The sequence below is a fragment of the Pelophylax lessonae genome, assembly GCF_965119305.1.
Source record: "Pelophylax lessonae genome assembly, chromosome: 13".
NCBI lineage: Eukaryota > Metazoa > Chordata > Amphibia > Anura > Ranidae > Pelophylax > Pelophylax lessonae.
This window is the reverse complement of record NC_138780.1, coordinates 34,413,640-34,435,512: the sequence shown is the minus strand read 5'-3', so window position 1 is coordinate 34,435,512 and position 21,873 is coordinate 34,413,640. Positions and strand designations below refer to the sequence as shown.

General features: G+C 42.6%; 1 protein-coding gene across 1 annotated transcript in view; it reads right to left on the bottom strand.

Moving 5' to 3' along the window:
- The window catches only part of LOC309569141 (uncharacterized protein), a gene marked incomplete at its 5' end in the record, with an annotated part of 71,650 nt that extends 51,791 nt beyond the window's left edge, over window positions 1-19,859 (bottom strand). Inside the window, 5 exons of the mRNA XM_082274903.1 lie at window positions 3,102-3,194; window positions 6,299-6,607; window positions 15,406-15,735; window positions 19,189-19,360; window positions 19,758-19,859. Coding sequence (XP_082131029.1) covers window positions 3,106-3,194; window positions 6,299-6,607; window positions 15,406-15,735; window positions 19,189-19,360; window positions 19,758-19,859 — 1,002 coding nt within the window. The 3' untranslated portion in view covers window positions 3,102-3,105. The remainder of the gene's footprint in view (window positions 1-3,101; window positions 3,195-6,298; window positions 6,608-15,405; window positions 15,736-19,188; window positions 19,361-19,757) is intronic.
- Window positions 19,860-21,873: the final 2,014 nt, after the last annotated feature.

Below are 21,873 nucleotides of genomic sequence, written 5' to 3'. Positions count from 1 at the left end.
TCCAAAAAAATAAAAACAATACACACCAAACTATAAACAGTGCTGTTTGCGAATGGACTTTTAAGGTGCTCATGGACTACACATAAAAAATACATATTTATTGACAACTTTCCATTAAAAACACTGTGCTTAACAACCTGGGGTATATAGCCCCCTCTTTATACAGTAGATACCTGGATATGTCATACATAAAATACTTGAAACAACTTTGAAAAACTTTCTCACACAATATATCAAAAGTTATGTCTTGTTAAAGATATTCAAGGCATTCTGTGTGTCTCAGCGCGTTCCGTGGGATCTGACCCGCTTCCTCAGGAGGATGGTGGAGAGCAAAGCATCTGTAAATATGCAAAAAAAATTGTAACCGATCATGTAAAACATTTTACACACATCATGATTTACTTAAGGAGTATTAATACCTACAGCACTTTTACATAAAACCCAATATGTATTGACACAGCACTGCTGTGCAATGCATTCCAAAAATGAGAATATGCCCTCAGTGTGCAGTTACTGTGCAAATTGTAGAATGGATTAGCATGCCAATTACTTCTTCATCCTTAAATAATTGTTGCTATAGATGAACATAGGTTATCAGGTCCTGGGTACCTCAAGTTCCAAGGTCAATGTGGCACTTGGTGGGGGGTGAGAAGTATTTTAGAAACTGTGCACCTCTCTACATCTGAAGCACTCCGTGGGTATATTTCCACCAGCAAATACTCTCATACATTAGACATTTCAAAATTCTTATGACAGTAATCTATTTAATTTAAGTATAACTAAAGGCAAAACTTGTTTTTTTGACAGAGCTGAGAGGGATTAGAACACATGTTGAGCTTTCTGAAATTATAAAGAGGGTAACTTTTTGGTATACAGCATGTAAGCAAAGTATGCATTGCTGGCATGGCCTCAGTTACATGTGCCACAAAGATCCAATAAACAGAAAATGATTGGCTAAACCTCACAAGGGCCTACTTTTTCTTTTATAATGGCTTTTGAAAAGAACAAACTCCGTAATATAGAGGTTGGATAAAAAGTTTAGTGCAGCAGTATACTTTTGGTAGTAAAGCAGTGCATTTTGTATAGAGATGTACACCTCAGACCAAAAAGAGGGACAAGTGAGGCTGCACAAGGGACAGACGGATGTTGTCTCAAAAGATAGAAATTGCCTCCATATGAGGAACAGTTGGGAGCTATGGTGAAATGAATGAAAATCACAAATTTTGAGTTGTCATAGAATACTAATAGAGGGGATATCTTCCACTGGGGACACTAGTTTTGGTGAAAACCAGGGATTCCCTAACTTTGTAGGGTGTTCCTTTCACTTTCTGTTTAGGCTATGGGACTGGAGGTGACGGAATATCTCCCCAGTGGGATATAAATAGCAAAAAAAAAAAAAAAATCTGTCTCCCTCACATTATTTAAAATGAAAAAAAAAAAAAAAGTTTTGCCTTTAAATCTACTTTAAAAAGTAAAAAAAGAAACAAAGTAGTACTCTCTTGTGTGCTACTAGTGTGAGAGTAGGCAATTGTATACCCTAAATCATGTTTAATCCAGTGAGTATGTAATAAGGTTAGTGTTGTTAGAGTTTAGGGCAGCATGACTCATACAGACAGCTCTCTGGTCCCCCCTCCCCCAATTCTGGAAAGTTGGAGAACATTCTGGAAGCTGGAGGGCGGAGGTTAGGAGGGCTGTTCTGCATATTAAGGAGTGCTGCTTAGCCATTCCCCAGGAAATGGGCCTGGCAGAGGGCTAAGTGAACCCTTAAATAGGAATGAGTCATGCTGGGAAGTCAGGTGAAAGATGGAGATGCAGTGCTGAGGGGACTGTTGGTGGCTCTCCAGAGACCACTGCCAGGGAGGGGCTCTACCTTGGGTCGGGGCCCAGGTGCTGGCCTGGAAGGATCCTGACAACAGGATAAGCTTGGAAAAAGTCTTCCCTGAGAGGCAGTGGGAGCAAGGACGACAGTGTGAGTATTATAGCACAGTGCAGGGACTTACAAGGGGAGAGACTTCGACCCATAGAGGGTCTCTCTGGAAGATAGCAGCATGTTTTAATCTTCCCTACCTTGCCCTGTGAGGTCTCCAAAGAGTCAGTCGGTTAGACTGGAGAAGAGAGTCAGTCGTGTAGACTGGTTAAGAAGCAGCCAGGTGGGTTGGTGAAAAAGCAGCCAGGTGGCCTAGCATTTCCTGTGGTGGTAGAGCTAGGATCAGTGTCTACAAAAGAGTTGGAGGTACTGCTATTTTCTAAGGGACTGAGAGATCTTGTAAGGGTCTGTTGCTGATCTAACAGAGACTGTTAGGTACCAAAGAGAGATCAATCAGAGCTGTACAGATCAAGGAGGAGGAATCAATTGGAGTTACACAGGATAAAATAAAAGAATCAATCAGAGCTGTAAAGAGGGAGGAAGTTGTCCTTGGCTTTGTTACTCTCAAGTTGGGCATCCCATAATTCCTATCCCGATCCAAGTTATTACCCCCTAATAAAAATACAAACAAAGTTCAAGGACTGTTCACGATGTTTAGATGAAAGCTGAAGTTGTTGTGTGCCTGGCTGTGCAGCAGTGGGGAACCCAGTCACCTGTAACCCCTGTAGGGGTAATGCTACAAATACAATATGTAGAAAAAGGTGTAAATACAATGCTTGCACATACATCCACTGACTCCCCAAAACATTTCCCGGCTGACAGTTGGTTTGTAAACAAAGGGGTGGGAATGGTAACTGACCAACCATCATGGTCATTGACCAAATATGGCCATGGCATCCCACCCCTTTATTTATATTCACCTGAATGTCTGGCCAGTAATGTGTCACTGACTGCTAGGAAGCTGATTGGTTGTTGGCTTCCTAACAACCAGCCTGAGTGAGAAGCTGTCATATTTACCAGAGGTAGTTATAAGGCTCATAAATGTATCACTTCCCCCTGGAGCTGGAGGCTCAGCTTGGCGGACTGGAAAACAAACCATTTAGTTTTCCTGTTTGCCGAAAAGTTCAAACCAAATTCTTCTTCTGTCTAAATCTCATAATTAGCACCAAATATCTTTGTGTTTATCCAACGTTATACAACAATGAGATATTCATTATGGAATGTTAATTTTTACCTTTCTATTTACACCTGTGGGACAGATATATACAGCATATGCTCAATGATATGAAGGTTGCTGTCAGGACAAATCTCAAACAGATTTCATATCCTAAAAAAAAAAAAAAAATGAATTTAAATGCATTAAATTCAGCCAGTGAAAAGCAAAATCTAGAGTAACTAAGGGGGGGGTCCAAAACTAATATTGACTTTTTTTTGCAGATGCTGACAACTGAGTCACTTTTTGGCACTCCTAGGCTTTCCCCATGGTTATTCCATCTCCTTCCACCTTTTACATAGAAGAAGGGAATGGGGCAGCGTACCTTCTCCCTGGAGTCTCTATCCATGTCTACGACTGCCCCTATAATCATATTTCCATGTGAAATTGGCAAATACCTACAATGTGTTTTATTTCTTCAAATTCTATACTATTGAGAAGAGGATCTCAATTAGCATGTTTTGTAGTCTTTTGGGTTTATTCATTCATGCAATTTCAACTTCTTCAACTTTTTTTCACTACGAATACAAAACTTGTACTTCAGTAGGCAATGTTTAAAGACTAAGCACACCTCAATTGATATTTTAACCACCTCAATACATGTATGTTTCTTCCTTTCCATAAAAGTGTGGTAAAAAAAAGAGACCTTGGGGTTGAGGTTTTTTGTATTGTCCTGTTATTTTTAAATTGGTTTACTATAAAGTAACTGTTGTTTTCACAAAAGTTTGTCTTTTTTTCCTTTACACAGTAAAAAAAAAAAAAAAAAAAAGAAAAAAAAGAAAAAGGTTATTAAATACCCCCAAAAGAAAGTTTTATCTGTCCTAAAACTAATAATTAAAAAAAATAAATAATAAAAATCAGTTGGGTACAATGTTGAATGACCAAGTAATTATCAAACTATCACAACACTGAAAACTGAAAGGTGGTCTGGATAGGAAAGGTTGTAATGTAACATGCTGAGTTGAAGTGGTTAAAGAAAAAAGTCTTCATTTTTAAAAACACAAAAAAATAAAAATTGCTAGCAGTCCTAATCATGAGTTTTTGGTTAAGCAAAGAACACAAACACATAGTGCAGGGCTATAGAGTTTATGAATGAGGTGGAGGAAACAAACTTGTTGTTTTCTCCAAAGCTTAATAAGATATGCTCTGGGTCCTGATGCCCAGGGGGTTTGTGGAGCTTTGGGTGGGATGAAGCCTCCACTCCTAGGTCCACATCCTGCCTGGTAGCCAGACCTCAATATTAGTCTCTGCTGTTGGAGACCGCTGCTGCTTAAAAAAGCTGAGTGCTGACAGAACATGCCTGGTACATGCGCTGCCGAAAGGTTTGGGGGCACCTTGTGAGTAGGGATGATCGAACGGTTCGGGTCGACCATCGGTTCGACCCGAACATTGACTGTTCGAGGTTCGGCCGAATTCCGAACCTTTTGCTGAAAAAGTTCGGAATTTGGCAACCAGAACCGACCAAAATGCAATGGGACAGGAATTGGGCTTTAAAAGCCCGTGATTGGACCAGAACCATCAGTAAAAGCCAATTGAGGGGGCAGGAGAATGCTAGGAATGTGATTGCAGTGACTAGGGGTCCAGAGGCCAACCATTAGTGAATACGCCCCCCAGTATATAAGATAGCCCCGCCAAATCTCTACCATTTTAATACAGGGCTGTGGAAGAGAGTGGAAGCAGTTCTGTTACTTCTGCTTCAAAGTGTCATTTAGCAATTATTAGTGTGAGGAAAGGGATATCTAGTGTAGTTAGGGTGCTATTTTCCGCTATAGTTAGATTAAAAATTCTAGTTTCTGTAGGGAAAGTGTTAAGTGCCAGGGTGACCGTAGTGTAGTGTAGGGTTAACTGACTCTGACTGCTATGGCAGGGTGACCAAACCCTTCCATGTCAGGGTGACCGCTATAGAGAAAAGATTGTTTCTCTTAGAACACTTATAGAACCGGATAGTGGCTTCGCCCCTGTCACCCTGCTTTTTGTTGCAGGCGTTTATAGGGCTTTTTTGAGGACATGTTTGGAGTCAGGCATGACATCTGAACTTCTGTGTAGGGGTATATATACACACACACATATATAGGTGTGAAAGTAGCAGAAACCTATGCTTGCGCTAATGAAATAATTAACACCCATATGGCTTCTCTGCTATAACACCTATATATGTGTATGTGTATAAATACATATAAGTGTGTGTGTATATACCCCTATACAGAATTTCAGATGTTTTGCCTGCCTCCAAAGAACCCAAAAAAATGGCCAAAAAAAAAACGCCTGCGGTTTTTTTTGGCGCAGGCGTTTTTTTGGGCATTTTTTGGGGGTCTTTGGAGGTAGGCAAAACATCTGAAATTCTGTATAGGGGTATAAATACACACACACTTATATGTATTTATACACATACACACATATAGGTGTGATAGGAGCGGAGACATATGCCTGTTAATTATTTCATTAGCGCAAGCATTGGTTTCTGCTACTTTCACACCTATATATGTGTATGTGTATATATACATACATGTGTGTGTGTATATATACCCCTACACAGAAGTTCTGATGTTATGCCTGCCTCCAAAGACCCCCAAAAAATGCCCAAAAAAATGCCTGCTACAAACCGGCAAGGTGTGAAAATAGCGGAGCCACTATCCTGTTCTATTGCAATTCTAATACAAACAAACTTTTTTTTTTTTTCTGGTTCTGGACATGCTACAGAGCTGAAACTTCACATGCACACCTTTTAGACCCCCCAGACACTAAATCCAAAGAATAATTTTTTCAATAATTGGCTCTCTATCAAAAATTAAAATTTTTAAGAATTTTTTTTGTGTGATTAATAGTCCCTGGGGAATGACCCAGAACCCTAGGCACTTTTTAGGGGCATTTATTGGGTTTTAGGGCTTCAAAATGGTGTTTTTTGATTACCAAAGTTCGGGTCCCATTGATTTCAATGGGGTTCTGAAATCCGGGTCGAACTTTCGGGAAGTTTGGGTGTTCTGGTCGAACCGAACTTTTGAAAAGTTCGATCATCCCTACTTGTGAGTTAGGAACTAACCCGAGTTTAGGGAGTAACTCGGAAGAGCAGATGTTTTGTTTGTTGTATGCTACAGAATTGGTCTACAAAATCCTCCTGTGCTGAAACGGTATTTGTTTGCCACTGTGTGGATCTGGGCCCAGAATCTCTTTAGTATTCAGGTTCTGTACTACTTTTTTTTTTTTAATTAAAGGCTTACCTCTTGTACCTTTTTTTGGAATCCTCCATTGGACCCGGATAGAAGAGGAATTGCACCAAACTTCACAGGTCACATGATCTTCATAGTTCCATGAGATACTTGAAAGTGAGAGCAGGTTTACACAAGTCCAGTTTCCATCATCGTCTTCCCTACACATCATTTTACCTTTGTGACATATTCCAGAGATATCCCAGGTCCATTGAGTGATGTTACAACTCACATTTACTGCACAGGCCAGCTGGATGGTGTTGGAAGGAGGAGGCAATGAAGGAGCCATCAGTGTCACAGGGCTGTTGGACTGGAGACGATCTAAAGGCATGCATGGGAGAAAGAGTTAACATAGTCAGTCAGGGGCGTAACTACAGGGGTTGCAGTTGCAACCGGGCCCCATGCTCCAGGGGGCCCTGTGTGGCTCCCCTGTACACCTGGGTAGGTGGGGGCAGCATGTAGAGAAATCACTGTCCTCCTTTTTCCTCCTGTAGCTGCAGGAGGAAAATGGAGGAGATTGGTTCTTCTGTATGCTGCCACCGCCACTCCTCCCATCCAGTTCACTTGTGTTCTGCTGTCTCTGGGTCCCTGTGTGCTCCCCTGCCCCCCTGATTGTATTGTGAAGGAGTCTCAGTACGTAAATTAGGTATTTTTTACGCTCTTTTGTCTAAATAACATTCTCTGTTTCTGAAATTCACAGCATATAATGTAGAATGCTGTGAATCCTTCTTTACAGGGGTATTTCTAGGTGTAGCACCCTCCTAGGTAGGTGATGGGAAAAGCATATTGTGGCCCTGTCTGCTTATCAGGGGGCCCTGATTATTAAGTAAAGCTGTCATGTGTTTCCAGGGGTGACTGTTGTGTCTGGGGAGTCTCCCCACTGTGTCCAATGAGGGATCTCATTGGACAGTGGAGGAAACCTGGCCAATAGCACACCAGGGCTTGTATCTATCCCAGAGGGCAGAAACTGCCGCAGTGCATCTTGGGAAGGGATATAAGTTTGAGGGGAGCACGTGACAGGGTGTCTTTGGCAGGTAGCAGAGTCCCAGGAGGGTGATGGCTGTCTCTCCTCGTGTCAGCAGTAGAGAAGGTGTCCTTGGCAGTTGGCCTGAAGGACAGAAGGTTGAGCTGAGCTGCAGAGAAGGATCCAGTGTGCTTAGGACTGAGTGGAGCTGCTGGGGCAGAAGTTTCCAGGAAAGCAGTGTCGTGAGTAATGTAAACTGCCCAGGGGTCTGCCTAGGATAGGGGACAATTCCAGAAGGTCGGAGGGATCCAGGAGCCAGCTAACCAGTAAAGGTGGCTTGAAAAGTGGGTGCCAGTGCTTAAGCCTGAAGATAAGTGTGTGTGAAAGAGGGTGCCGGTGCGGGCCCTGAAGTGTTAAGCAACACAGCAGTGTATACAAGTGGCTACCTCAGTGAAGAGGGGTAAAGGAAGCTTTAATTAGGACTTTGTGCCACTTGAAGGTGTCAGAAGTCAGATCAGTGTTAACAAAAATCAAGTCAGCGTTAACCAGTGTCATCCGGCGTTGTCCGGCATCCAGTCAGTGTCACGTCAGCGCTAATAGGCGTTTTTCAGTTGTCCCACTACCATTGTGCATAGTTGAGCCAGAGGAGTATCCCACTCATCCCTTCTCCCATCCGAGTTCACAATAAACATAAAAAACCCAAAGATACTGGACTGTTCCTTGTCTCAGTGCTCACACTTGGAGAACATGCTTAAATGTGCTGTTGTTAGCGGTGACCCTGGCGGACCCAAATCCAGCAAAACGGCTGGGAATTCTGCTACATAGGTACTATTTAATATGCAGTTACACCTTTACACCAAGAATTTTAAGATGAATTTGCCAACATCCACCCCATTACTCCAGGCCCCACTGCACTTATCTACTGTGCCAATATTCTTCCCCCATCTACATCTACTGATCCATACACAGACCTGGAGGCTGTTTGGCAGCATAATGCTGGCAATGGCTAGTGGTCAATGGTCAGAGCAGTGATGTGACCAGTTAGAGACCTGGTGCCCAAACTGCAGCCCAAGAGACCCCATGCAGCCCTTTTGGTATATGTCGGGTGGCCCTCTGGCCTCAGCAGTCCCTTGTTAGAAAATTCATTAGGGTAATAGTATTGATATCTACTAGTCTCATGCAAACCTTCCAACTTTTTGAGGAACGAGGAACACCTATCAGCCAAAATATGTAGGCATAGGACACACACCCTGCCGCGCCCCCTTAAAGGAAAATTACATTTTAAAAAACAATAAGTTACACCCAAAAGTGTTTTTTTATAACTACTATTTCTTTATACTGGCTTGTGGAATTTACAAAGGAAGCAATTTAGAAATTGGATGAAAGGTTTAGCACTGGAAAACACTTTTTGAAAGACAAATAGTGCATTTTATATACAACTATATAGATCAGACCAAAATGAGGGACAAATGAAGAGGAAAGAGGGACAGAGGGACTTTGTTCAAAGTCAAAGACAGTCCCCGGAAATCAGGCACAGTCCCTGAAATCAAGGACAGTTGGGAGTTATGCTCATCTAACATGTTAGCAGTTTCATGTTCTCTTCTGCAGCATATCCCCAGCCAAAAATGTATCCTGTCCTCACTCTCTGACCCTCGTTTCCTCTATTAGCATAGCTCCCAACTGTTATCGATTTCAAGAGTCTAGCCTTGATTTGGAACAAATTCCCTCTGTCCCTCTATCCTTCTCATTTGTCCCTCATTTTGGTCTGATCTATATAGTTCTCTATTAAACGCACCATTTATCTTTCCAAAAGTGTTTCACAATGTTGCGCCTTTTATCCCATTTCTCGATTACTGCATTTGTAAATGTCAAAAGCCAGATAAAAAGAATAGTAGTAGCAAAACAAAAACAAAAAAAAAAAAAAACACGTGGGTTTAACTAATTTTTTTTTTTGTATAATTCACCTTTAAGGGGGTGTGACGGGGGTGTGTCCTATGCCTACATACTTTTGCTAATAGGTGTCCCTCATTGTCATCTCAGAAAGTTGGGAGGTGTGTCTACTAGGGCTGCAGTTAATGACAGTCCTCTCAAGCATTACATATAATGAACATTATGTGCAGCCCTTTGGTGATGTCAGAGGCTGCATTTGAGGCCCCCTTTAGCGCAAACGTTAAAAATCACTAAGTTAAAGTTTCTTCTTCTGTCTCTTTTTCAAGCAACTCCTTCTAGGGTGTCCAATGCCTGGTCCAGCTCTGTGTATTTTGGTTCCTTTTACCACCCCCTGGGCCAACAGCGGGTGATCAGACATCCAACACACTGGTAAATGTATTCGATGAGGAAGATGATTTAGCTAATAAAGCTCCTGAAAACAGAGAAAGCGGAGATCAGCCCAAGGAGGGTGGCAGAAAAGGTAAATATTAAACCCCTGCCACGCACAAAATACCCATCATGACTGTATTTTAGACATGCATGATGTAGTTTTCACACATGATGTAGTTTTCATTTCAAATATAAAAAACTAAATGGTTCTACAATCAAAATACAAAGAATCATAGGTGCTTGCATTTTTCATGTCTGCCACAAGATGACAGCAACCTACCAGAATTAGAACTACAATATAATTTTTGTAGCCCATAATAAAATCTAAAAGCCATTTTAAATTCTTTGTTAAATGAAACATTAAAGCCAACGTTGCAGTAAATTGTAGGATTCTTTTTTTAGATCATAAACCCTGGATAAAGTGTTATGTGTAGCACCCACCTAGGTAGGTGCTAGAAGCGAGTATAGTTTGTCTGCCTTTCTGCTTACCAGAGGGATGGCCAGGTGAATTTATATTGCTCTCTGCCTACCAGAGAATAGGATCTATTGGGTGGGTCTGCTCATGGTGCTCAGGTGCAGCTCAGCTTTTCTAAAATGTTTCACACTGATCCAATAGGGAGGGAATATTTGACCATTCTTCCAGAAGCGCATTTGTGAGGTCAGGCACTGATGTTGGATGAAAAGGCCTGGCTTGCAGTCTCCTCTCTAATTCATCCCACAGGTATTCTATCGGGTTGAGGTCGGGATTCTGTGCAGGCAGTGGTGTATTTTGGTTTTGTGCTGCCCTAGGCAAGACTAAAATTGCCCCCCCCCCCTCCCCAAGTAAAGTTTCCCACACTCCTTCCTTTTAGACGGATGTGACTCCCTCCAAAATTTAAGGACTACAAGTCCCAGCATGAACCCCTGAGATCTCATGAGGGGGGGGGGGTGAGAGGGGGTGGGAGAGAGAGGTGCTGAGATAAAGAGAGAGAAAGAGAGGGGGGTAAGAGAGAGAGGGGGAAGAGAGAGAGAGGGGGATAAGAGAGAGAGGGGTGGGGATGAGAGAGAGTGGGGGGATGAGAGCGAGAGAGAGGGGGGATGAGAGCAAGAGAGATTGGGGGGTGAGAGAGAGAGAGAGGGGTGGGGATGAGAGAGAGCGAGAGAGAGAGAGGGGGGATGAGAGAGAGCGAGAGAGAGAGAGGGGGGATGAGAGCGCGAGAGAGAGGGGGGATGAGAGCGAGAGAGATGGGGGGTGAGAGAGAGAGAGAGGGGGGGTGGATGAGAGAGAGAGGGGGGATGAGAGGATGAGAGAGAGAGGGGGGGTGAGAGAGAGAGAGAGGGGTGAGAGAGAGAGAGAGAGATGGGGGGGGGTGAGAAAGAGAGAAAGGGGTGAGAGAGGTGGCTCTAGCAACCAGTGGCCAATAGAGTCTCAGGTGAAGGGGGGTGGCTTTTTTGCTGCCCCCTTGCAAAGTGCTGCCCTATGCCTGGGCCTTGTCGGCCTAGGCCAAAATACAGCACTGTGTGCAGGCCAGTCACATTCCTCCACCCCAAACTCACTCATCTATGTCTTTACGCACCTTGTTTTGTGCACTGGAGAGCAGTCATGTTGGAACAAGAAGGGGCCGTCACCAAACTGTTCCCACAAAGTTGGGAGCATGAAATTGTCCAAAATTCCTTGGTATGCTGATGCCTTAAGAGTTCCCTTCACTGGAACTAAGGGGCCCGGGCCAAGCCCAACCCCTGAAAAACAACCCCACACCATAAATCCATAAACCATAAACCCCTCCACCAAATGATTTGGATCAGTGCACAAAGCAAGGTCCATAAAGATATGGATGAGCGAGTTTGGGGTGGAGGAACTTGATTGGCCTGCACAGGGTCCTGACCTCAACCAGATAGAACATCTCCATTAGCATAGCTCCCAACTGTCCCTGATTTTTAAAGGACTGTCCTTGATTTGGAATAAAGTCCCTCCCACCCACTTTCCTACTTATTTTTCCCTCATTTTGGTCTGTTCTATATAGTTGTATATAAAATGCACGATTTATCTTTCCAAAAGTGTTTCCTAGTACTAAAAATTTCATTCAATTTCTAAATTGCTGCACGCAGAAATCGTCTAGCAAGGAAAGCCATATGTTTGATAAGAGAAGTACAACATTGGAAACGATCGCAATCAATTGACTGAGGCAGCAAGCAGCAAGTAAAGGCTGATCAAGCAAGCACCTTTAACCACTTAAGCCCCGGAAGATTTTACCCCCTTCCTAACCAGGGTTTTTTTTGCGATTTTTTACTGCGTGACTTTAACGGACAATTGCACGGTCGTGCGACGCTGTACCTAAACTAATTTGACGTCCTTTGTTTCCCACAAACAGAGCTTTCTTTTGGTGGTATTTGATCACCTGTGCGATTTTTCTTTTTGCGCTATAAACTAAAAAAGAGCGAAAAATTTTGCAAAAACGACAATATTTTTCACATTTTTTTATATGAAATCCCCCCAAAAAAATGTAAAAATCAAAATTTTTTAACATTTTTGGCCAATTTGTTTTCTACTACATATTTTTGGTAAAAAAAATTGCAAAAAGCGTATTTTGATTGGTTTGTGCAAAAGTTATTGCGTTTACTAACTAAGGGAAAGATTTCTGTCATTTTTGGTGTTTTTTTTTAACTGTGATTTTATTTTGCGGTACTGCGACATTGCGGCGGACAGATCGGACCCTTGACTGACATTTTTGACACTTTTGGGGTTACCAGTGACATTACTGCAGTAATCAGTGCTATACATATGCACTGTTACTGCAAAAATGACACTGGTAGTGAAGGGGTTAACTTTATTTGAGAGGGAGGGGTGGTGTGTGTCCCTAGGGGTGTGATTCTTACTGTGATTGGCTGTGGCTTGAAGTGTAGGAACAGTGATTAACGGTTTCTACACAGGGGAGAATGACAGGCGGCTTGTTTACATCAGCCGCCTGCCTTTCTCCCTCTGCACCGACGATTGGCGAGTGACTGGCGGACATCAGGTCCGCCCGTCACACGCACGGACTTGCTGGGGAACGAGCCGGGGTGGGAGCGCGCCTCCATGGGCGTGCTCTTGCCCGCTATTGGCTCCCAAGCAAGTGACAGGCTAGTGACGTATATATACGTCACTTTGCCTGGCCGGGGCTGACTGCCGATGTATATCGTTGTGCGGCGGTCGGCAACCGGTTAATACAGAACAGATTAACATGTCAGACACAAGTGACAATACAGTGCTATCCAAGAAGAAGTCAGTCCTGCAGACCCTATTGCAAAAGATATCTAAAATTCTTTTTAGCAGCTTTTCATTGAAATCTCACTTATTACCAAAAACTTTTATCAATATGTAGAGCTATCCCCGAAGGAGCTGCTTGGTAATTTGGGTTCTCTGTTTTGCACCTCGGTTCCAAGAACAACCTCTGCCCCACCTGGTTGATTTAAAGCCACTTCAAGCGCTTAGAGGAACATGAGCATAGATACCTTTAACTTGGTTGTGAGCCGATACCAGAGCTACTCCTACAGGCAATACCAGGAGTTCTTGTATGGTAGTTTATCTGAATAGACAGTCCTACACCTTACCCTTCAGCCGGCTAACATTGAGGCTCATATTGCCATTGGTGCACATAAGCATAGTTCCCATGGGAATCTGCATGCAGTATTATAAGCTGTTGGGAGCTTGCCTAATCTTTTTCAGCTTAGTTTCTGATAGAAGCAGCAGGTTGTGACCACACAGCACTCTTACGAATTTAGCTTTACAGCCACAGAAGCCCAACCATGTGGGTGTCCTCTCTTTTGACTCATTAACTCATCAGTTGTAGTGCTCTGGCTTCGGTACAGTGCAAAATTTCCTCCAGTAGTAACTCAGTCCCAGTCTCAGCGCACCCTGATCCTCACTCCATCTCTTGTCTCCCAGCTGTGTGAGATTGTTTCCTCTCCTCCAACTACCAGCAAGTCTAGACAGGCAATGTTCTCACTCTGAACCCCCGCAGCAAAAAGACTGTGCTGTTCAAACTGGAAGGCACCACTCTTTCTCCTCCCCCAGAAACTGTAGTGCACTGAATAATAGAGGTCCACTCACTTTCTGGACTTCAATTTCCACATTCCATTGTGGCCAACCTCAATGTCTACGTGGTGCCTTTTGACTCACATGCTCCCCTTGCTGATGGGAAGTGGCAGTGCGCTTAGATCTAGCTTGTCTGTTTAGTCACAATTCAAGTGTAGCTGCAGACAGTGTTATGACTTGCTTGTTGCAGTCAAATACCTGGCTACAAAAATCCGCAACTTTGCCATTGCCTGTGGAACGTAATTCTATGTTAGCCTAAGTGGCACATCAGGCGTTTAGATAAGTATTTTAAGAGCAGCAATAAGAGGCTTAAAAAAAAAAAAAAAACAGCAAAACTGCATTCAGATATGAGCTTAGGAGCATAATTTAGGCATATATGTGCACATGTAAACACAAATAAACATGCGTGTATGAGTGTAAATGTATTTCATTGGCCAGAAAAAAATGTATATTTTGGACCGTAGAATGCATTACACTTAACGCCATACACCCATAAATGTACCTATATACACACATAAATGTACCTATATACACACATAAATGTACCTATATACACACATAAATGTACCTATATACACACATAAATGTACCTATATACACACATAAATGTCCATACATACACAATTTTAATGGCATTTTTCTGCCAAGTCCTGGCAGAAAAAAGATCCAGCAATTTTAGAGCATAAATTCATACGCCCGTGTGCATAATGGCTGATGTGGAGGTGCCCAAATCTTGTGACATACTTCAACGAGGCAATATGATATGTGAATGTGGTTTTCAAAGCGGACCTATCCAATGACTCACTCAAATGTATTTAAAAACACCTCAACACTTTTTAATCCTGTTCTAATAGCAGTATACTGGGCCTTTTTTACTGCATGAAATTTATTAGCATGGAAATGTATTTCACACCTGCTACCCACCCTGAAAAATGGGCAGATAGAGATGTCAACTGAGAAATGAAAGTGATATTAAAGACTTACAGTAGTTATACTTAACAGCAGCCTCGGTCCTTCCTGTACTCCTCAGGTCCTCCCCTTTCCTGAGTGCCCCTATAGGAAGCCACTTGCTGTAGGGGCACTCAATGCATGCTCGTTCCTGACCCCCGCACTCTGGGTTCATAAGATACACACAATGGTGGTTGGCCTCACCCCTTCTCCCTCCTCACTGGCTGTGATTGACAGCAGTGGGAGCCAATGGTTCCTACTGCTGTGTCTCAGCCAAGGAGCAGGCAGAGACATGGGAGAACGGTTGCTTTCGTTAACATAGCTGGATCGGGCTCAGGTAAGTATCAGGGGGAATGCAGGGGGAGCTGTATACTGGAGGTTTACTCTTCCACAATTGCGTATCCTACTTCTCTAACGCGGGTTTTACATTTAATGGAAAAAGGAAAATTCCTGGAAGTCGCACATCTCTGCAAAACCCTGCAAGAAGGTGTATAAAAGCCACAGCCTGGGCTCCAACTAGGCCACACCCCAACGCATTTCACATTCCGTCCATGGAGCTTAGTTATGGGGATCAACCTTACCCGTTTTACCGTACCTGTTTCCCGCAACCCCCACAATGTGTGTTTACTCAAATTTTTTATGCAAAATACCAAATCATAGAATCTGCTTAGATGCGTATTACAGGCAAAAAAACAATGGATATGTTCAGCTGTATGTATACTTTTTATAGGATGGAGAACTACAAACTAAGTGACCCAAAGTATATGCAATGGAACACATTTTAATTTAACACAATACTAAATTAGAAACTAGAAAAGTGAAAAAATATATTACCTCCAACAAAAAGAGCTGTTCCGTTGCCAAATATAACATATTTTTTATGAAAGGGGACACAGTAATATACTCCAGAGTCCTGTATGCTTATATTGTATATTTCTAGAACAGGGCTGGTGTCCTGCTTACAGTTGTACTTCTCAGAAGAATTGTCTTGTCTACAGAATGCAACTTTTTCCAGCTTGTTGGGGTCCCTCCAAGTCCTCCGAAACCAGTAGATCATTCTAGTTCCATTTAGTGAGTCATGGCTGACCAAGCATGAAATATTCAAGGAGCCTCCAGAAGGAGCATATGTCAATTTGTGAGACTGACAGAGTTTGATAGCTGCTCCTGTAAAATAAAATAAATGAACAGAGTATTAGTCATTGTTGCTTTATTTCTAGTTAAAGGGAAGTGGTTTGTATATATTTTCTATATGGTGATCAGGAATAAACCTTCTGAAAAAAAAAAAAAAAAAAAAATTTTAAGTCAGGTTAATATGACATATTCCATAAAAAAAGTTTGGTATCCTTATTTTCAGCCAGCAGGTGGCTAAAAAAAAAGCTCCTTTTCACGTTTCCTTCATTTCCTATCTACAGAGCTTAATAGCTTATGCTAAAATTTATACACACTAGAGAACAAATCAGAGTAGAAACCAGTCTCTTAAGGGGCAGCTGTTTCAGAGGTTTCAGACAGAGAAAGGGAGACTCAAGACAGGGAGATTCTTCTGTACTTTTCTGTAACTAGCCTATAGTTCTTTGGCAATCCTTTGTGATGTATTAAAGGAGAAGTACAGCCAAAGCTTTTGGTTCTGCACTCCTGTGACCCGTTTTCAGCAGACAGCGGGCTGTAACCTGATGTCGGCTAACATCACAGAGCCGTTCCAGGCTGGGGAAAGATTGCGACCATATGGTCGGGATCATCCAGATCCCTGGACGAGCACCCAGCTAAGCCTCTCAATCAGCCGTTGAAAGCCTGAGCCAGCTGATCCCACCCCCTTTACTGCCCAGCGCTTCAGTATAGACTAGTGATTGGAATTAGATAATTCGGAATAGTGTTAGAAGTTCCTAGAATGCTTATGCATTGAAAAATATGAAAGAGCTTCACCCTAAGCACTGTAAAATCATAAAAGCATTTTATAGTTATGATTAATCCGTTGCCTTCTCTATGTCCTGGTCACTAGAACAGAAAGTAAGTTCAGAATTTTACCGTTATCAATAGGGCAAAAGGTGAGGGGAAATTACCCAATGGGGACAGAAGTTCTGGTGACAACTGCCATGGAACTTTTCCTCACTCTGAGAGAATTCCTTATGTTAACCACTTAAGCCCCGGAGGATTTTCCTGCTAAACGACCAGAGGGTATTTTGCGATTCGGCACTGCGTGACTTTAACAGACAATTGCGCGGTCATGCGACGCTGTATCTAAACAAATTTGGCGTCCTTTTTTTCCCACAAACAGAGCTTTCTTTTGGTGGTATTTGATCACCCGTGCGATTTTTACTTTTTGCGCTATAAACAAAAAAAGAGCGTACATTTTGCAAAAATAACAATATTTTTCACATTTTTTTATATGAAATTCCCCAAAAAAAAATGTAAAAATCAAAATTTTTTTAAATTTTCGGCCAATTTGTTTTATGCTACATATGTTTGGTAAAAAAAATCGCAAAAAGCGTATTTTGATTGGTTTGCGCAAAAGTTATCGCGTTTACTAACAAAGGGAAAGATTTCTGTCATTTTTGGTGTTTTTTTTTTAACGTGTAATGGCGGCGATCTGCGATTTTTTTTGCGGTACTGCGACATTGGGGCGGACAGATCGGACCCTTGACTGACATTTTTGACACTTTTGGGGTTACCAGTGACATTTCTACAGTAATCAGTGCTATATATATGCACTGTTACTGTAAAAATGCACTGGTAGTGAAGGGGTTAACTTTATTTGGGAGGGAGGGGCTGTGTGTGTCCCTAGGGGCGTGATTCTTACTGTGATTGGCTGTGGCTCTAGCTGTAAGGACACTGATCAACGGATCTACATACTAGATCCGAGTGATCAGTGTTTTTACAGCGAGGAGAATGACAGGTGGCTTGTTTACACAAGCTGCCTGACATTCTCCTTCTCCCCCGCCGATCGCCGAGTGACCGGCGGACATCGGGTCCGCTGGTCACACGCGCGGGGGGGTCCGTGACCGCGCAGGAGCGGGAGCGTGCCTCCGCGGGCGCGCGCTCGCTCCCCAGAGCCTCACAGGCGAGCGACGTAGACCTACGTCACTCTGCCTGTGAGGGGCCGACTGCCGCAGTAAATATACTGTGAGCAGTCGGCAAGCGGTTAAATATACTACAAAGTGTATCTTCCATCAAAGGAACTGACCTATGATGAAAGTATAGTGTATGTGGACCTTGTTCTGGTCCTAGGCTACTACCTCTCTGATCTTCCTCTATGATAAACTCTGGAGTGTGTATTGAGGTGCACGTATTACACAAGCCCATATCACTTGTTGTAAATGTTGTAAACCCAACATTTTGATATTCCTGATATGTGCCTGCTGTACCATGTACTTGTATGAAAAAGTCTCCCGTTCTTGTTGTATTGCTTCCTTTGTGTTCCTGCCAGTCCCTCTGCTTTCCTATAAAAAAAAAACTAACCACACTAAGCAGGAGAGCACAGCCTTGTCAGTTCTCTAGCTGTGCTGGGAACTCAGTGTACTCTTCTCTAATGATCAAACTGCTGTTGACCCCCCCCCACACAGCCATTTACTGGAAAGGCCAAGAGCCAATGTTTTACTGACACAACGCATATTATTTGTGACAGAGCCACATTTTTACTGACAGTTCAAAAAGTTAGCCAAAATGTTTTTTTAGTGCAAATATAAATATTTAAGCTACAATCATGTAGCTAGTGCCATTAGCATTCTGATTAGGGTATAATAGTAGGCAAAAACATATTTTATTCTTTTACGTGAAGGTCAGGTTAATATAACCCAGCACAGAGTTCCCCTTTACATTAGAGTTTGCAGGGTTCCCCTTTACAGTGCAAGGGGGAATTCTGCAGACCCTGATGAAAAAGGGAACACTGTGGACTCTGAGGTAAAGGAGAACTCTGGGGACTCTGATGTAAGGGGGGAATGCTGTGGACCTTTGTGTAAAGGGAAACTCTAATGTAGGGGTCTCTGGTCATCAGAACCCCCACTCCTAACACAAGAGTGCAGTCCACAGAGCCCCCTTGACATCACAGTCCACAGAGTTGCCCCTTACATCAAAGTGGTCAGGGTTTCCCCTTACAGTGTAAGGGGGAACTCTGCAGATCCTAATGTAAAAGGGAATGCTGTGGACCCTGATGTAAAGGGGAACAGTGCAGACTATGATGTAAAGGGGAACTCCGATGGGAAGGACAATGCTGCAGACCCTGATGTAAGTTGGAACGCTGATATAAAGGGGAATGCTGTGGACTCTTAAGAAAGGGGATGCTCTGGTGACCAAGTTAATCGGAGTTCCCTTTTACATCAGGGTCCACAGAGTTCCCCCTTGCACTGTAAGTAGGGGACTCTGATTTAAGGGGGAATGCTGGGAACTCTGATAGGGGGGAGCTCATGTGACCACAGACCACCTTTCACAGAGCGAATACTGTAAACTAAGGTAAGGGGGGTTTACTGATATAAGGTGGAAGCCTTATATCAGTGCCTCCCTTTACCTTAGTGTATTATTCACTCCACCCTTACATCAATGTCTCCCCTTCCCCCAGACTTGTGTGGCCTGACTGGCTTGGAGTTGTCACTGACCCGGGTGTAGTAGGTGTAGGCAGTCAGATACGGTCCAGACAGTCCGGGTTTGGCTCCTTATCACCACCTGTGTTGAGTCTGTCATCTTCTCCTCCATAGAACAATGTCTGGCACTGCTGTCTTAGGAGGATGACACTCAGTACTCTTATTAGAGTGATTCTAAACTCCTGCTGCACTTTAAGTGAACCACTGGATGTGATAACCTTTAGGAGACAAACCGAACAGAGTTCCTTTGGACCAACAGATATTGAGCTGATTCAATTTTGACTCATATTTGCCCACTTTTGGTATTAAAATAATATGATTAAATCATAGGAGCTAATACCCTATGCCGCTTGGTAATGGTGCCCATAAACCTTGGCAATAATAGAAAGGTTTAATGCGCATGCTCCTATGGCACCTCAGGAATAACATGTGGACAGTGGGCATTAGGTTTTTTGCTTCCGAATACTACTAATTTGTGTTTACAATAAATATCATCTACCTGGTAGTAGAGTCTTAAATGATAAGGAAGGCCTCTTTTTTTACACCTTTGACTCTGAGCCCCTGGTAGGCACAAGTGCCTGTAGGTCTTGCCAGTAGCAGAGCGGATACCCATACCAGGAAGGAGAGGTCATTAGTAGTCTTCAGTGAAGCAGGCATGCTGGTAGACAGCTGGTGAATGGCAGACTGAAGCAGGCTGATACTGGCCACAGCAAGCATGGGTAGCAAACTGTAGAACAGCAGGCACAGCAGGATGTGTCAGGAAGCAGAGTCAGGCAAGCCAGGTCATATACTGGCTGGACCGATAAGGTACAGAGCAGTAGGCAGGAGCCTGGTCTGGGTACAAGCCAGGTCAGGAGCCAATCAGAGGAGCAAATGAGCAGACAAAAACAAAGGTCAAGGACAAGCCAGGGTAGGTGCAGGCAGAGATTTGAGAGTGGTCAGACAAGCCGGGTCAGCAACTGGTATCAGGATACAGAATCACAGGGTCACATGATACACAGGAGGCTAAAGACAAAGCAGAACTGATCCTGAGCACTGACACAGTTTAAATAGCCCATTTGGCACCAACATTTGTCACCTGTGCATGTGAGCGCGTTGATGCGCACCTCTGGGTATGCGCCTATGCATGCATGCCCATAAGTTGTCCACACTGCCTTTCTCCTGCACAGTCTGTGAGGAAGAGGTGGTCTTTTGTAGGGCAGCAGATCAGATCGCCGCCATTACTCGTTAAAAAAAACAACAAAAATGTTTCCCTTAGTTAGTAAACGCAATAACTTTTGCACAAACCAATCAAAATACACTTATTGTGATTTTTTTCCCCAAACATATGTAGCAGAAAACAAATTGGCAAAAAATGTTAAAAAATTTAGATTTTTACATTTTTTTGGGGGGGAATTTCATATAAAAAATGTAAAAAATATTGTTATTTCTGCAAAATTGTCGCTCTTTTTTTGTTTATAGCGCATGATCAAAAAATCACACAGGTGATCAAATACCACCAAAAGAAAGCTCTGTTTGTGGGAAAAAAAGGACGGCAAATTCATTTAGGTACAGCGTCGCACGACTGTGCAATTGTCCGTTAAAGTCACGCAGTAAAAAATCGCAAAAAAAACCTGGTCAGGAAGGGGGTAAAATCTTCCGGGGCTTAAGTGGTTAAAATAAATATAACTGCTTTAGAGGGAACTGCATGAACTGTCCTTTTTGCCACAAGAGTTACAGACAGGTACAGCGTCGCACAACCGCGCAATTGTCCGTTAAAGTCACGCAGTGCCGAATCGCAAAATAGGGCCTGGTCAGGAAGGGGGTAAAATCTTCCGGGGCTTAAGTGGTTAAACATGTATTGCACTACTGCATAAGCACAAGTAAGAGGAGGGGGAGGATATAAATCTTTCCCGTAGTTAGTAAACGCGATAACTTTTGCGCAAACCAATCAAAACACGCTTATTGCGAGATTTATTTTACCAAAAATATGTAGCAGAAAACAAATTGGCCTAAAATGTTAAAACATTTTGATTTTTAATTTTTTTTTTTTGGGAATATTATTTTATTTTTCAAAATTGTCGCTCTTTTTTTGTTTATAGCGCAAAAATGAAAAATCGCAAAGGTGATCAAATACCCCCCAAAAGAAATCTCTATTTGTGAGGAAAAAAAGGATGTAAATTTAGTTTGGGTACAGCGTCGCATGACTGCGCAATTGTCTGTTAAAGTAACGCAGTACTGAATCGCGAAATATGGCCTGGTCGGGAAGGGGGTAAAATCTTCCGGTCTTAAAGTGGATAAAAATACGCTCATTGAGAATTTTTTTTGTCAAAGACATGTAGCTAAATACATTTTGGCCTAAATATATGACAAAAATTGAATATATTGGATATTTTTTTAACAGTCAAAGTAGAAAATGTAAATTTTTTGCAAAATTTTCGCTCTTTTTTTTATTAATATCGCAAAAAATAAAAATCACAGAGGTGATCAAATACCACCAATAGAAAGCTTTGTTTGTGGGGAAAAAAAAGACGCAAATTTTGTTTGGGTAAATCATTGCATGACCATGCAATTGTCAGTTAAAGTCACGCAGTGCCAAGTTGAAAAAAGTGGCCTGGTCATTGAGCAGCAAAATCTTCCGGGGCTATAGTGGTTAAAGTAATTATAAAGTCTTGTATTTTTTTTTTTTTAAATAACAAAAATGTTATACTTACCTCCTCTGTGCAGGTGGTTTTGCATAGAGCAGCCCGGA